The 15,121-nt window shown below is 51.8% G+C and overlaps 1 protein-coding gene across 2 annotated transcripts in view; it reads left to right on the top strand.

Moving 5' to 3' along the window:
- RND2 (Rho family GTPase 2) overlaps nt 1–15,121 on the top strand; it is a 36,251-nt gene that overhangs the window by 17,127 nt on the left and 4,003 nt on the right. The window contains exons 3-4 of one of the 2 annotated variants that reach the window (XM_006020937.3): nt 9,512–9,621; nt 14,092–14,226. In XM_006020937.3, the coding sequence (XP_006020999.1) occupies nt 9,512–9,621; nt 14,092–14,226 (245 nt within the window). The remainder of the gene's footprint in view (nt 1–9,511; nt 9,622–14,091; nt 14,227–15,121) is intronic. The other variant, XM_025200762.1, reaches the window with a different exon arrangement.

Genomic DNA, 15,121 nt, shown 5'->3' with positions numbered 1-15,121 from the left:
CCCGGCCCCGCCCAGGGCCTGCGGCGGAGCCCAGGCCGTCGGCAGTGTCAGGATGGGGCCAGGGTCTGCGCAGGCCCCAGCACTGCTGCCAGCGGGCCTGGCCCCAGCCCTCACCACCACGGGCCCCAGCACAGTGCCACTGCCAGGTTGGGGCCATCGGCAGTGTTGGGTCCTAGCCCCGGCCCCATCCCGTGAACCTGTGCAGGACCCAGCCCCATCCCAGCGCTGCCGAAGGCCCCAGCCACGTGCTGCTGGTGGGCCCCGGCCCTGTGCACCACCACCGCCACAGGCCCCAGCCTGTGCACGGCCCTGGCCCCAGCCCAGCGCTAGTGCCAGCCTGGCTGCAGCCCCAGCCCCGTGCTGCTGTGAGCCCCAGCCTGGTGCTTTCAGCGGACCCTGGCCCCAGCTCCAACTGCAGCCCCATGCTGCCCATAGCCAGGCTCCAGCCCCAGTCCCCTGCTGCCTGGGGCCATGCTGCTGGGTGGCCCTAGCCCCATGGCCCCAGCCCCTTGCTGCTGGTGGGCCCCGGCCCCAACGGGAGCAGTGCCGGCACCTGCTGTCTTACCAGAGCCCAGGGCCGGGAGGCAGCAGTTCTTTGCAGCCTCTCGGCCTCAGCTGGCCCAGGTTCATGGTAGCTGCTGCTAGCCACGGAGCCTGGGCTGCTCCTGGCAGCCGGCTGGGAGGATGAAAGCTTTGCTGCAAGCAGCCCAGGCTCCGTGGCTATCAGCAGCTACCACAAACCTGTTTTTTCTGGCATGCTGGCACTCTAGCACCCTCCAAGGTAGGCACTGTGGGTTTTTTGGCACTCCAGCCAAAAAACATTGCCTACCCCTGCACTAGGCAAACGTACATAAATCTAGACAAATATTTTTTGAAATAAAATTAAAATACATTATAATACATGTTTGACTTTTTTATACCTGTACAATTTGGTTTTTTCAGGTTCCAAGATGCCTTCCCGCTGCCCAAAGGAGTGTTTCCAGGGGTAACGGGGGGGACTTCTGGTGGCAAAGGTCAGGGGCTGGGGCTTCCAATCCCAAGATGGTGATCAGGGGGTGGGGCACCTGTCAAGGGGTGGGGCTACCACTGCAGCTCTCCATAGCTTACCCAAACTCTTTAAGCAGCCCTCCAGCCAAAATAATTATTCGCCTCTGTTCCAAGCAGTTTCTACAAATTCATGACCAGAAATGTATTTCAGTGCTGGCAGGGGGCAGGGTACCTGTCAGGGCAGGAGCTTGTACTTAATAGCGACGTGTGAGCTGGGCTGCTGCAGCTACAGGATAAGCTCCTTGTTTCTGGGTGCAGAAGCTCCTCCCATGCAGGCTCCCTGCAGACCACTACTCTGGTTTCCCCCCCACATCAGTTCCTGGCACTGGTGCCCCACTTACCTGCCCAGAGCTGTACCTGGGTGGGGTACACTGGCACACTTGCACCCCCTCTTGATTCCTGCTCCACCCAAAGTTTAAAACCAACTGCCTGATAGTGGCAGCAGCATGTCTAGTCAAGTAGTGCTGAGGCAGTCCATTTACTTCATGGCTCATTATAGTTTACCTGATCCCTTCTGAACTCTTTATTCCACAGGGGTTAACAACCCTCTCTTCTCTTTAATAGTCTTGATGCTCCACTAATCAAGCAGTCCTTTGTTCTGCAATTCTGCTGTCTGTGGGCTGCTCCTGATAATGAAGCTCCTATTTCACAGCCCTGCAAATTGTTTTTAACTCATTCCAATAAGTTTATGCTTGTTTTTTGCTTCAATCTTAAACTGAATAATACAGCCACTCCTAGCCCTCCAGCATATTAGTGAAGTGTCTAGTTTCTTTGTAACTGGAGAAAAACATGTTGCGCTTGTATGTGATGATGCACCTCACCATGTACACCCGTCTTTTTAAAGTTCTTGATCTGCCCATGTGCTTGCTCCTAGTTACACTACTACTTCCAACTCTCCTTATGCTGCTGTAATGAGAGAGAGCTCAAAGTACCCTTTACCCACAATTCAGCACTTCAGAATGCTGGACAGATCTGCCGTGGTCCTGTGAAGGATGCTGGCTGGAGCTGCAGGATGCACTGCAGCATCTCTAGGCTTTATAGGAAGTGTATGTAATGACTTCTCTGGGTTGTACGTGATGCTAAAAGCCTTCGGGCCTTGGCAGCTCCTGCTGCTGTATCAGCTGGAGCTGGTCAGAGGTGTGCAGGGATCACTGGCTTTTCGTCAATATTTCCTTTCTTAATTCGGTATGTGCTGCTTTGGGATGGAAAGTGCCCATATTCGGAGTCATGCTATCTTTCAAAATGGCTAGTAAGCAACAAAGGAAGCTTAATTCTGTGTTTGGTTTAAGTGCAACAGCCCATTCCAGTCCTTTGCCCATCAGGTGAATACAATGGTTGCTGTATCTCAGCCAGGTAGCGGGGCTGCCAGTTGGGAAGGGAGAAGAGCTCTTTTCTGCTGTATCACCCTCTGAAGTTCAGACAGCAATGGTGGTGGCTTTTTTGTTTGTTTTTGGGATGTTGACTCTTTGCTGCCAGAGAGGTCTCCAGGATGTACTGCTAGAAAATTTGAAAAGTATCAAATGTTAGATGGCAACCGCTGATCTTTCCGGATCGTGGTATATTCACAAGAGGTCACCTGGATCTTCAATATATACACGTAAACAGGAATATGGAGGAGTGGAGGTAGCCTAGACCTTCCATCCACCCTTTTAGGCCATTGAGACAGTCTGGCCTTTGGATCCTAAGTTCAAGTGTCCAGTTCTGGGTGCCACACTTCAAAGAAGATGTGGACAATCTTGAAAGGGTCCAGTGAAGGGCCACAAGATTGATTGAGGGCCTGGAGAACAAGCCTTATGAGGAAAGACAAACTTTGAGGATCTAGGACTGTTCAGCCTGGGGAAGAGGAGACTGAGGGGGGACTTGGTGGTGTGTAAGCGGTGAATGTTAGGAGCTGGGAGAAAATATGTTCACTAGGGTGCCCTAGGGGAGGATAAGGAGCAATGGCCATAAATTGTTAGAGGATGGTTTCAGTTTGGATGTAAAGAAAAACTTCTTTACGGTAAGGATGACCAGAATCTGGAATAGACTTCCAAGGAAGTGTGCAGTCCCCAACCTTGGAAGTCTTCAAGAGGAGCCTGGACTCTGCTGGGATGATTTGATCTCGGCAGTGTTCCTGCCCAGAGCAGGGGGGGGGTAGACTCAATGATCTTTTAAGGCCCCTTCCAGCCCTTAATTTCTATGATTTAGGGCCTTGTTGGTTGTAGTTTTATATGCACATCTGGGAATCAAACCTAGGTCTCCCACATGGTACACAAGGATTCTGCCACTGAACCACAACAGCAGGTATCAAATGTTAAGAGAGTCAATAAAATTAGATTTGGAGTCACCATTACAAGGGACCTTGGCCTCTAATTGTCCTGGCCAAATCTGAAGACAATGCAGTAGATGCAGAAGTTAAAAAATAAATAAATAAATACCCAGTGGAATTTTCTGAGACCAAAGAGTCTCCCTCATGAGCTGGAAAGCAGAAATGCTGGACTGGTATGGGGCTAAGAGGAGCACTGCCCCCAGCCTAGCCTGTAGCTAGTTGTGCTGGACTCTGGAGGTCTGGGGGACAGCTGTACCAGTAGGTCATGCCAGATCCACCTCGCAATTCATTCAGTGACTCTTCCAATTCTGGGAGGTAGGAGTAGCAGTTTAATGAGTGTAAAGGCAATTTTGATCTCATTAAGCTCTTGACCTGAAGCTGCCTTGTCTCATTTCCCTCCATCAGACTGCTGATGTCTGTGCTGGCAGGGTCTGCACAAGAAAGAGCATGGTTGTAGAGCTTGACTGGGGAGGGGAGCGATACTGCTTGCCACATTCAGGTTGTATGGAGTGAACTGAGCAGTGCTGTTAGCTCTGCCACCCCATGGCTTGCATGACTCACCAAGGGAAGCAGCAGGTTGCTATGATACAGTTGGTTCTAGCAGTGTCTTTGCTCAGAGGAACCTAGGTCTCCTTCCCAAAAGGGAAGTCGCCCAGATTGGGAGGGAATGCCTTCATCTAGAGATCTTTATATAAACTGTGGGAACCAAAAGGTGTGAGGTGTGCAAGGGGCACTCCCATCTCAGCAGGGGGTGGGGAGGGAGGAAGGGTGCAGACTCTTGCCTGGAGTGGGCACAGGCCTGCCCCCACAGGGTGCCAGAGGCTTATATAAATAATCTATCCATATCCCTTAGCAGGGACTGGATTCCTTGCAGGAAGGGTCCAGCCATCATGTGCATCACTGCCTTGATTGTGCCAGAGCTCAAGCTGCTTACTGGCACTAGGCAGGGGGCCTGAAAAGTGGCTGTCTTGAAGTCTGGACTCTGGGCTCAGTCCCTTTCACCAGCAGTGTCAGATTCAGTGGGAACTGGGTCACCTCACTGTACCATGGGGGACGGGGGGTGTTGCTGATGCCAAGTCTGCCACTTGTACAAAAGCAGTTTCAGCCCAAAGCCAGACCAGGACTTTCCAGATCTTTGTGGCAGTGATCATGAGGTTTAAGCTGATTTCCTAATGTGCCAGGCTTCCTCCTCCTGCCCCAAGGAACCCATTGCTGATGCAGGAAACAGCTGCCTTCTGTGAGTACTGGGTGACTTTCCCACCAGGCATCCTTGGGGCAGGAGCTGGCTGGGTACATTAGGGTTTGTGGCAGTGGGGAGTATTTGGGCCACGTCCTTCTGCTCTGGGTTCTGGTTGCTTCTCCTCCTAGCTTGCCTGGTTAATTGGGAGGCTGTCTATACAGGGACTGGTGTCCCTGGTGATTTGTTGGTGAGAGTTGATGGAACCATCAGGGAGCTCCATCTCCAGGAGACTGGCAGTAGCATCCCTCCTTGAGCAAGGGACTTTGAGCCAAACTGAACCTGATTTCTAACATATAGTGACCACAGTAGATTTACGGGTGCTCAGTGCTTTTGAAAATGGAGGCCACATCATGCGGAGTTGGGCTCCTAGAAGCAGAGCCCCCTCAGGTTTTTGTGGCTTTAGGGAATGGATGGTGTCTGAGACTAAAGCAAGTGCTGTGAGGGTAGCAGGGACCGCTTCCTTTCCACTGTCCCCTCCTCACCTCCCCATGTCTCTTCTCTTCCAGGCCTCACTGTAGGGGAGATGTATTAAGGGCTTTACCTACATGTGCTTAAGTGGCATTTGTATAGCTGGGTAAGTGCCAAAAACTGCAGGTACACAGTTCAGATGCTATTTCTCTGTGGCAGAATAGGATCGCATGGGGGCATGCAAAACTGCCAGGAATAAAACTGAAGAGGATAGTTTCCTCTTAGTGATTAGAGCATTGGCCCAAAGAACAGTAGACCCACATTCTAGGCCCTCCTCATGCAGAGAGGGTTTCAACTTGCATCTCTCACTCTTTTCACCAAAGTGCTGTAGCCACCAGCCTGTAGCCTGGGCACTGCCCAGAGCACCCTCCAGGCTGCCGTTGAAGTTGGGCCACTGGACAGCCAGGAGGGGAAGTCTGTGTGTCGTCAGGAGGAGACAGTCAAGGCAGCAAGTTGTCTACCACTCTGGAAAGGCAGGGGCTTTGGGTTCTGACCTGTCTCCAAAAGATTGTTAGCTCCTTGCATTTAATATTCATTGGATAATGAGTACTGTGATGGCTGCCCCTTTAGAAAAGAGGTTTCTTTCTCATTGGCCAGGACCATCTCACTGAAACATGTTCTTTTTGGCTTTATTTGCTTCTTCCTAGCCCCACGTATCTTCCCTTTCTGGGTGCCTAGTGGGTGAGCTTCAAGAGAAGGCTGGAGGGTGCTCTGGGTAATGCACAGCCTGTGGCTGTGCTGGGAGAGAGGCAGGTTAACCCTTTCGGGGTGAAGGGAAACTAGAACCCAGGTATTCTTCTCCTTGGGTAAATGTAATTACTAAATGGTGGGAGGTGTTGTCCGTCGTCGTCCCCCCCCCACCGCTGCCACCAGCTTGTGGCTCTTCTGTGACTAATATTTTGGGATGCATCTATCTTTGCCTTCATGTGCGTCCAGGTGATCCTGTTTCACCCTGGAGCTTATGTGGCTAGAGTGCAGATGACTGAGCACATGCAGAAGGGAGGCATAGGGCAAACAGATCTACATGAATGCAGCAGAAATCCAAACCATGTGAGGGCCAAGAACTGCAGCCACCTGGGGATGTAAATGCCGCTTAGGCAGGTGAAGGTGAAAAGGGGTTTAGCTCTCCGTGTCTGCATTAAATCCTTGTAGGGATTTTTTTGGGTGTGGCATGTAATGTAGGCCCTTCCTAGCCTTTAATATCCACACTCTCATTGATTGCTTAAGGCAGAGCATAAGGGGGCTGAAGGGAGCTCCAATTTAGTACTGGGTTTGCAGACCCGCCTAGGGCAGGACACTAAGATGGGCTGCAGTAGCCACCTGGCTCCTTGCCCAGCTTTCTGGCTCTTGTTGACACGGTAGCTTGAGAAACCGCACTCCTGGACCTGCCAGCTTCTCTAGGCCCATGGCCTCGCAAGAAGCTCTATCATACCAAGGACCACCTACAAGCAGATGGCCTTCGTGTACAGCCCCTTTGGGGTCACATCAGTGTTGGTGCTGAGGCAGGACCCTGTTCTCTGTAGTCTGAAGGGACACGTCCCTGGCCAGGGTTCCTTTATTCTCCTCTGGGCATCTTTTAGAGTTGTGATGGCACCAGTAGGCTGCCTGCCTTGTCTCCCAGTTGACTATCTGGGACAGGGGCAACGATGTCCTCCCTCTGTGCTGATACCAGAAATGGCTTTCAGGAATCAGAAGATTTTGGTCAGGTTTGGGCTCCAAGGAGATGCAGGAATGATCCCACTGGCAGAGCCTGCTTCTTTGGTCTCATTTTAGCCCCTCTCCATTGAGGAGAGGGGTGTTTCAGTTGGAAGCAGGTTGATGCAGGGACTTTGCCTCCTTTGTCTGTCAAGCACCTTGCATGCTATTGGCATGATGCACTGGCAGGGCTGTCCAGAGGCCTGCATTCTAGCCCTGTATTGCAGATTTAGTCTCTTAGCTGCTGGCATAGGAGGCAAACAAGGATTCCCCTGCCAGAAACCCCTGCAGGGAATTAGCCTATTCTCCTTGCGTGCACTGTTAAAGCAGATCCTTGCCCTTCCGGAAATGTAAACTGTCATCATCCATAATTCATTAGGCACTCAGCCCTATCAACGAGCCATTTGACAGCAGGGCTGGGTGCTCCGGCTCCCTCCCGCAGGGTGGGAAAGCACTGGCCTGGAGCATTCCCAAGGGGCCATCACCAGGAAGCACGTCCTGTTTCCTCACCCCCGGGATAGGCAATTCTTTTGGTCAAAAATGCAAAAAATATGCGAATTGAACAAGGGCTGCAGTGTCTTTGCTTCCCCCTTTCATAAATAAACATCTGTTTCTCATCCCTCCAGGAAGTTTAAGCCATCATAAAGCCAAATATAAAACTGAAACAGTGTTTTTTAAGTAGCAGTAAGCTGATTGCTCCATTACTGTTTACTGAGGCATTTACAATTGCACACACAATGCGCTTCATATAAAAACATTATGGGACAGTGACTTTAATGCCTGAGATTTGCATTTAAGGTAGTGTGTGCTCATAACAGTGCAGGATCCAGACTGTGGGCATCATGCCAGCTCATGGAGAAATCAGGCAGAATACAGAATCATACCCCTCTAATTTATGACCTGTTCTCTGAATGCTGACACATCTTTTATGTAAAAAAAAAAAAAAAATAAAAAAAAATAAAAATAAAAAAATGGAGATCTGACTTTTCCCAGCATAAATCCAGAGCACAAGGCTTTTTTTTTTTTCCCCCTCCCTTCACCCCCCACGTCTTAACTTTTCTCAGCCCTTAAGGGCCAGTTCCCCACCATGAGAGGTGAAGTATGTGTGCAAGTGTTATAGCTATTTGGGTCTAGCTGAGGTGTCACATCAGTGAGTGTGTTTGTACACTACAGCTAAAGCAGCCAGTGCAGCTCGTCTCCCACTCCCCATCTCCTCTTGGCTATGCCTTCCAGCCATTAGCACAACAGTAATTGCCTGACAAATAATTGGGGACACTTTTGAACATTTGAGAGTCACTGTGGCTTACTTGCAGGAACTCCAGGCACCTCTTACCCTCTTGGGCTAGCATGCTCCAAAAGCACAGCATCCTTCCCTCTTGCTGCCAGATGCTTGCCAGGGAGGAAGGAGCACAAGTTTGCTCAATGGTCTTTCACTGAAAGATGCTTAAATCTAAGGACACCAAGACCAAAGCTTCTGACTTCCACACCTGAGTCCAGTGGGACAAATTTTCGGAGGGTATAACTCCGTTGGCTTCAATGGAGCATCACCACCAGAGAGCTTCACCGCTAAGTTCCCTCATCCTGGGCTAAAGTGGATGTGTGCGTCTGCCTTAAGATGTTATAGGTGGCTCTGAGGCACTGCTGAAGGGGATCTCCTAGTATAGTTTCAGCTCCTTCCCTGTAGCATTGCTGCTGTTGCTGCTACTGCTGTCTCTAGGTCTATCCCACAGCTCAGTGGCTGGAACTCCCTGTATATCTCCCTTCATGCATGACTGGAGAATGAGATTTTGGGCTAGCCTGTCATCTCTTCTGGTTGGGGGCTGGTATGTGGTAGGTATTTATCTTGTGTGTACCTGTGTACATGCTGCCACAGGGAGCTAGCACTGGGGCATGAATGATGGCATCCAGAGATCTTCAGGAAAGTAGATTTGCTTGTCCTGTGTAAAACTGCTCAGCCCTGGGGAGTTCTCTCTCCGATGCAGAAGCATGAGGGATGGTGATAGGGGTGCAATACACTGGGCTCTGGCAGAGGTCTAGGAAAGCTTGGGGTGGTACAAGAGCATCTGTTTCTCTATGCACCCCTTACTTTTGGCTGGTTTGGGACCCCAGGGTGCTGTGCATGAGCTCTGCTGAGCAGGACTGTGGAGAGTTCATCTGGGAGTGGCAGACTTGCTAAAAGGAGGTTGGGGGGCTGCCAGATCAGCATGTGATCCTGGTGTCTGTAAATGAACATCTTTGCAGAGCTTGCTGTGATTTTAGGGGCATATGGAGCTTCATTAGCTTGTGCCGCCAGGTCTTAAGCTACAAATGCAGGCACAGCTCTGAAAGTGGAGCCTCTGTATAGCACCCCTCACCCTGCTCCTGAAACCCAGGAAGGATTGAAGGCTCTGTGTGCAGTGAATATCACTGCCTCTTCCTTCAGCATGAACCAGGGCTTGCTGGGGAGGGGCAAACCAGGAGCGCAAAGAGCAGGTTTGGCAGCACAGGTTGTTCTGAGGGTGAAATCCAGCTGGTCCTCCAGAGACAGGGTGGGGTGAATGTGACACTGGTTGGGTGCTGGCCTGCGGAGCTGCTGCTCTCAATTTATAACTAGACTGCATCACAGTGATGCCATCTCCAGTTCCTATGGGCATCTGGCAGAGCTAACAGGCTACGGGCTTTGCCCCAGGCCAGAAACACCTTGCCAGCCTCATTTTGGCATCACTGGGTGTCTCTCCAACCCTCTGATGGCTGTCCTCCTACCTTTTTTGCAGGCTCTGCCTACTACGACAACGTCCGCCCCTTGGCCTACCCTGATTCGGATGCTGTGCTCATCTGCTTTGACATCAGCCGCCCAGAGACTCTGGACAGTGTGCTCAAGAAGGTCTGTGTCTGGCATGCACTTGTGTTCACTAACCAGTGATGTGGGGCTTCTCTGCTGCAGTTCGCAATAGTTCAGCCCAGGGGCTTGCTGTTCCTCTAGGGACTGCTACCTGATGATAATGCAGTAGGCCACGATTTGTAGTAAGGCATTCAGCACTGGCAAACCTCTGGCTCTGGATCCACATCAGCCTTGGCTGTGGTCTGGTATAAACCCAGAGCACTGCCCAACTTTCTGCTTGCTGGGGTCATGCCAAATATCCCTGGGCACCTTTGTTTTCCCTCACAGCTGTAAAAGGATCTTTTCTCCCTGATACCTGAGCCCTCTGTCCCCCTCGTTTTCATGTCAGCGTTGTGGAGAGGGCAATGGTTTGCCCACTGCAGGCTGATGACAGAGACCATTGAAGGTGACATTGGTTTTCAGGCCTGTCTGCATTAGCATCATCCCAAGCCAGGAGGCAGAGGTCAAAAGTCAGTGCCTTGGAGCTCAGATTCTGCTGCTGGCCCTTGGGAATATACATCTAAGCTCAGTAGTCAGGCCTTTGCATTGGCTGCAAATTACTTGAAGTGCAATTCAGTACCTCACAACAAAGCTGTTCTGCACAGCTGGTAGGTGTTCCAGCCTGGGACTGTGGTGCCTCAGGCTAGCATCCCAATTGGTTTGACAGTGCTGAGCAGCGTCAAGGTGGAAGGCTACTGAGAAGAATCCACAGTGCAGAAGGGAGGGTGCTGAAGTCCTTTTCATAGGCTGGCACTGACCCCAGCAACCCTGAATGCTGCTTCTGGGTATCATGCTACTGGAGCTGCCTCCTTTTCTGGTGAGCTGTGAAATCCATCTCCTGATTATTTATGGTCCCTGACAACCCCAGGGTGCCTTGGATGACTCCAGTGCTCTGACAAATGTGTGCAACCTGGTGAAGCTCCTCCTGCACCTGCTGATGGGTTCTCACCACTGTGGGGCATTGTTAAATAGTTACTGCATTGTATTGGGGTGGGGAGATGGGGTGAACTGGCTCAGATCTGTTTGTTTGGCAGAGTGCTTTGGGAGTCTGGGGAGTAAAAGGTATGACAGAGCCCTAAGCCAGGGCTGTTGAGCTGGTGGCTGATAGGCTATATGAAGCCTGTAAATGAGCGACTCACAGCCCACAGGCTCCTGTCCCGGTGCCGGTACCCTGCTGCTGCTGTGATCATCGCCACCACCCCTCCCTCCCCCAGCTTCCATTTCTTGCCCCAGTCTGTGGTGGCGGGGTGGGGAGTGGCTTGTTGCAGGGGGCCAGTGACATGACTATATGACATGTGTCCCAGTGATCCTCTGAAATTGGACAACCCTGACCTAAGCAGTTGCTGTTGTTGCCCTTGCCAGTTAGCCCAGGTTGTGGGACTGGGTCAGGCTCTGCCTCTGAATAAGTCACACTGTAGTTCCTGACCCTGCACCCCTGCCCAAACTTTACCAACTGCTTAGCTGAACTAGATACCTCTTGTTTAGTGCATCCTGCTAGGAGGGTGTGTTGGGAAGTTAGGCTAGGGCTGGGATGTCCTGGTTTAGGGGACAAAGACCCCTTCAGACCTGCAGTCAGCATTGTAGTGATGGAATCCAAGTTGCTCCCTGTGTTTGGCTCTGGCTGGTGAGCTAGTGGCAGACTGCATGTGGCTATTGCCCAGCTTTGGATTCTGCAGAACAACCATATAAGCAAACTGTTTGCGCCTTAATGAACAGCAAACCACCCATAATTAGTGAGAACTGGGACTTATCTGTGTGTTTCTGCAGACGCTCCGTATACGAGAATTTGCACTGCTAAGCGTCAGCTTTTCCCTGTGCAGCCTTCCCAGGTGCCTCAAATACTACTAGGCAACGGCTTTTTGATATGGTGACTTAAGAAATCCCTTGTGATTTAGGGTTTATTTTAAGTACCTCTGAGTAGCTGCCTCACTACTTTTGGCGCAGGTTTACAGCTGCCAGAGGTGAGGAAAATTCCTAAGGCACAGTGAAGTGGAAATGGGGTTTAGCGTTTGATATCAAATGAAGAAGGAGAATAAAGCTGCCTATTCCAGCCGTGGGCCAAGATGCTAATTCAGCAGAGGGAGTCTTTATCATCATTGCCTGTCTGATGCCTAGGATGCAAAATCAGAACTGGCTTTTGATTCACCGAATCATAGCTTATATAAACGGCACGTAGCAGCGAGGGGGAAGGAGCCACCTGAGAGAATCCAAACAAACAGCTTTCCAGTTTATACAAACTTGGCTTTCATGGGGTAATGCCTTCATCCTGGCAGGATTGGCAGCACATGTCTCTCTGTCTTGCATCTAAAGCAAACTCCGGGGCAGAATCGGGCCCCTTTCTCTACCGTGCAGGGACTGCAGCTCATTATAGCCAAAAGGGCTCAACCTAGATGGTCTTTGGAGACCCAGATCTGCACACTAGGCTGTCTTCTATAGTGAAACCCAAAACAGGGCCCCAAGTGGCAGGCTTGGCAGGTGTGGAAGGCAGATCTGGAACAGGCAAATGGAAAGTTTCCTCTTGGACGTGATGATTCTTGCCAATGCCTGTAACACAGTGCTCTGGTAAACGAGCTACCTTTCAGATACCTGTTGCCCTGCATAGAGGAGATGCACCCTCTCTAGTGTGGGTATCTTGGCCTCCAACACCTGCTTTCCCAGGCATCTCCCACTGGGGGCTTCTGTTATGTTCAGAGGTCAAAGCCAACTATCCCTGTGTCTCCCTGTGCTGAGCTGCTCCTAGGGTGCACATAGGTGGGGGGCTGTAACTCAAAGTGAGGAGGAGGGTCCCCTCTGGCCCACCCAGCTTCAGCCAGTCCAGATGAAATCTTCCTGACACTCTTATCTTGGGGCTCTGGCCACTTGTCACTTAGATTACTGCTGCTTCCTCACTCTGGAGACCTGGGAGGTGCTGGGCTCTGCCCCTGGGCAGGACAATAGCTGTGCCAGCTGCCTCAGGATCTGGTAGCCTGATTCCAAATTAAACATCCAGGCAGGCCTTCCCCCAGCACTGATTGCAGGTGGGAACGGCAGCTGGTCCAGTGATGTTGGGCCCAGCTTCTGTGGGTGGAAAAGATGGATTCTCAGGGGAGATCAGCCAGGGTCATGTTGGCTTGGCCACTCTTGAGGGGGCTGGAGCCAAGCTGGGTAATGCTAAAAGAGCAGCAGAGCCTGTTTCTGAACATGACTGCTTCAGGAGGGCCTAGGGCTACTCTGTGCTGCTGAGCACTTCCCAGGCCCATGCTTGGTAACCCTCTGGCCCATCAGTGACCTTACCAGTCAGCCTGGGGGACTAACCCTCAGTGCCTCTGAGCATTCTCCCCCTGGGGTTAGGTCAGGACATGGGACTAAGATTGCTTTGGGTTGGAGGGTGCTGGCTCTTGTAGGGCAGCAAGGAGGGTGTGAGGATGCTTTTACCTTTTCTCCCTTTCCTACTTGCCACACAGATGTCAGCCATGGCCTGGCTGCTGTTCCACGTTGTCTTCAGGGTATGGGGACTGAGTGGGACTGGTGCTGGTAGGAGCACTAGTCACCACACATGGCTGGGTATGCAAGCTGCTGAACTCCCAGCAGCATTTTGCAGGTGGATTGGCAAGTGGCATGGCACCTTGGTGTGCAACCTGCAGGAGTCTGGGCCCTTCCATGAGAGCACAGCACTGTTGAAGGAGACTGTGTCCCTCTGGTACTGACACAGAATAAGCAGCTGACAGTCCTGGCGGAGGTGAGGCACTCGGAGAACTGTTTGCTCAGGGCCCGGAGGGAAATTTGCCAAGATGAAGGATGAAGAGAAGTTGGAGACCCAGCTGAAAGCAGCGCTCCATCCCTGTGGACTGTGACTCTCCAGAGCTCCATACTGGGCATCAGAGTTTTTATAAAACTCTGGAGAGTTTTATAAAAGAAGACAGAATGGAGAAACAGCCAGTTTCCAAAGCTCCACACTTAGCTGCTGCCTGTGCTGACCCTGCCCTGGGACACAAGTTATGCTGCAAGACCTCCTGGCATGGACTGTTATGGTAGTTAGAGCAGGCAGGGCGGGAGAGACTGGGAGCCAGAACTCCTGGGTTCTATGCTTGGCTGTGGGAGGGCAGTGGAGTCTAATGGATTAGAGCGGGGGAACTACGAGAGCTCTGCAAGAGTAGTGGGGCTGAGGCTGGAGTTGGGTATGGTGCAATATGGGAGACTGGGTTCTGTTGTTGGCTCTGAGAGCAGCAGAGCTGGCAGGTGCTGTGCACTAATGAAGGAGCACACTCATTCTGTAGCCATGACTCTCCCTCTGTGACTGATCCCTGTGTTGGGTGTCTGTCTGGCCTGGAAGGGGCTGGACCCAAAAGTTGAGATTCTGCAAATGCCTCTTGCTGACTTGGGCTGTTCCCTGTTCCACCCTTGTCACAGGGGGAGGGCGGAGCATTTAGCTACCCTTGACGAGGGTGATATAAGCTGCTGCTGAGCCCCTGCCTACTGTACTTTTTCCCGCAGTGGCAAGGGGAGACCCAGGAGTTCTGCCCCAATGCGAAGATTGTGCTGGTTGGCTGCAAGCTGGACATGCGGACAGATCTGAACACCCTGCGGGAGCTCTCCAAGCAGCGCCTCATCCCTGTCACACATGAGCAGGTGAATCCCATATCATGGAAGTGAATCTCAGTTTTGTCTTGGGATTGTGTGAGGGAGCAGAGAGGGGGAAGGAGGGTTGGCATGTCTGCTCCAAACCCCACCAGTGAGAGGAAATTGGGCTGCTCAGAAGCAGCTGGCTCAGCTCCCAAGCCCTGGGCTGCAAATGACCCTTTATTGCTCCACTCCTTATCTGAAGACTGGTTTGGCCTTGGCCCACAGGACAGATTTGGAGCAAGCAGGTGGCTCCCACTCATGGATGCACTCCTCTGTGCCCTCAGAGAGCTTGGCATATTCTTAGCACTCTCACTGAATATTCACTGCATGGGCCTCTCCCAGAGCTGCTGTTGCTGCTGTGTGCAGGTGTCACTTCCTAGTTCACAGCTAGCAGCTAAAATTACCTTCCTAGAAGAGGATGGAGCTGCTTGATCTCACATGTGAAGCAGGAGGGTGGGGAGTGGGGGAGGGCTTGGTGGGGGGAGGGGACTTCCAGGGTGGCCTGCTGCTAGGGCAAGAAAGGCTTTCTCCAGGTCTTGATGAGGTCTCCATCAGCTCCCCAGATACAGCTGGCATTGGGGAGACCTCAGTTGGCTTGGCTGCAGCAGTCTCAAGGGAATGACAGCTGCGGGCACATGCTTCTGTTGATGGGGGCAGAGCCATCAGGTTGAAGGCCAGTATTGGAGCAGTGCCAGCCGATTGGGGGTTTTGGGGTTTCTGAACATGAGCAAAAGACCTTGGCATGGAGCAACCTATGCACAAGATCCAGGAGGACCATGGCTAGGATTCACTTTTTCTTCCAGCCACTGGAGGCAGGCTGGCAGGTGCTGAAGTGCACAAGGCTTGCCCTCAGGCCTATTGTGCCATCAGCCCCTCAATGGGTGTTTTTTATATACATGCA

This window comes from Alligator sinensis, unplaced genomic scaffold, assembly GCF_000455745.1.
Source record: "Alligator sinensis unplaced genomic scaffold, ASM45574v1 scaffold161_1, whole genome shotgun sequence".
Taxonomy (NCBI): domain Eukaryota; kingdom Metazoa; phylum Chordata; order Crocodylia; family Alligatoridae; genus Alligator; species Alligator sinensis.
This window is presented reverse-complemented; position numbering and strand designations above follow the sequence as displayed.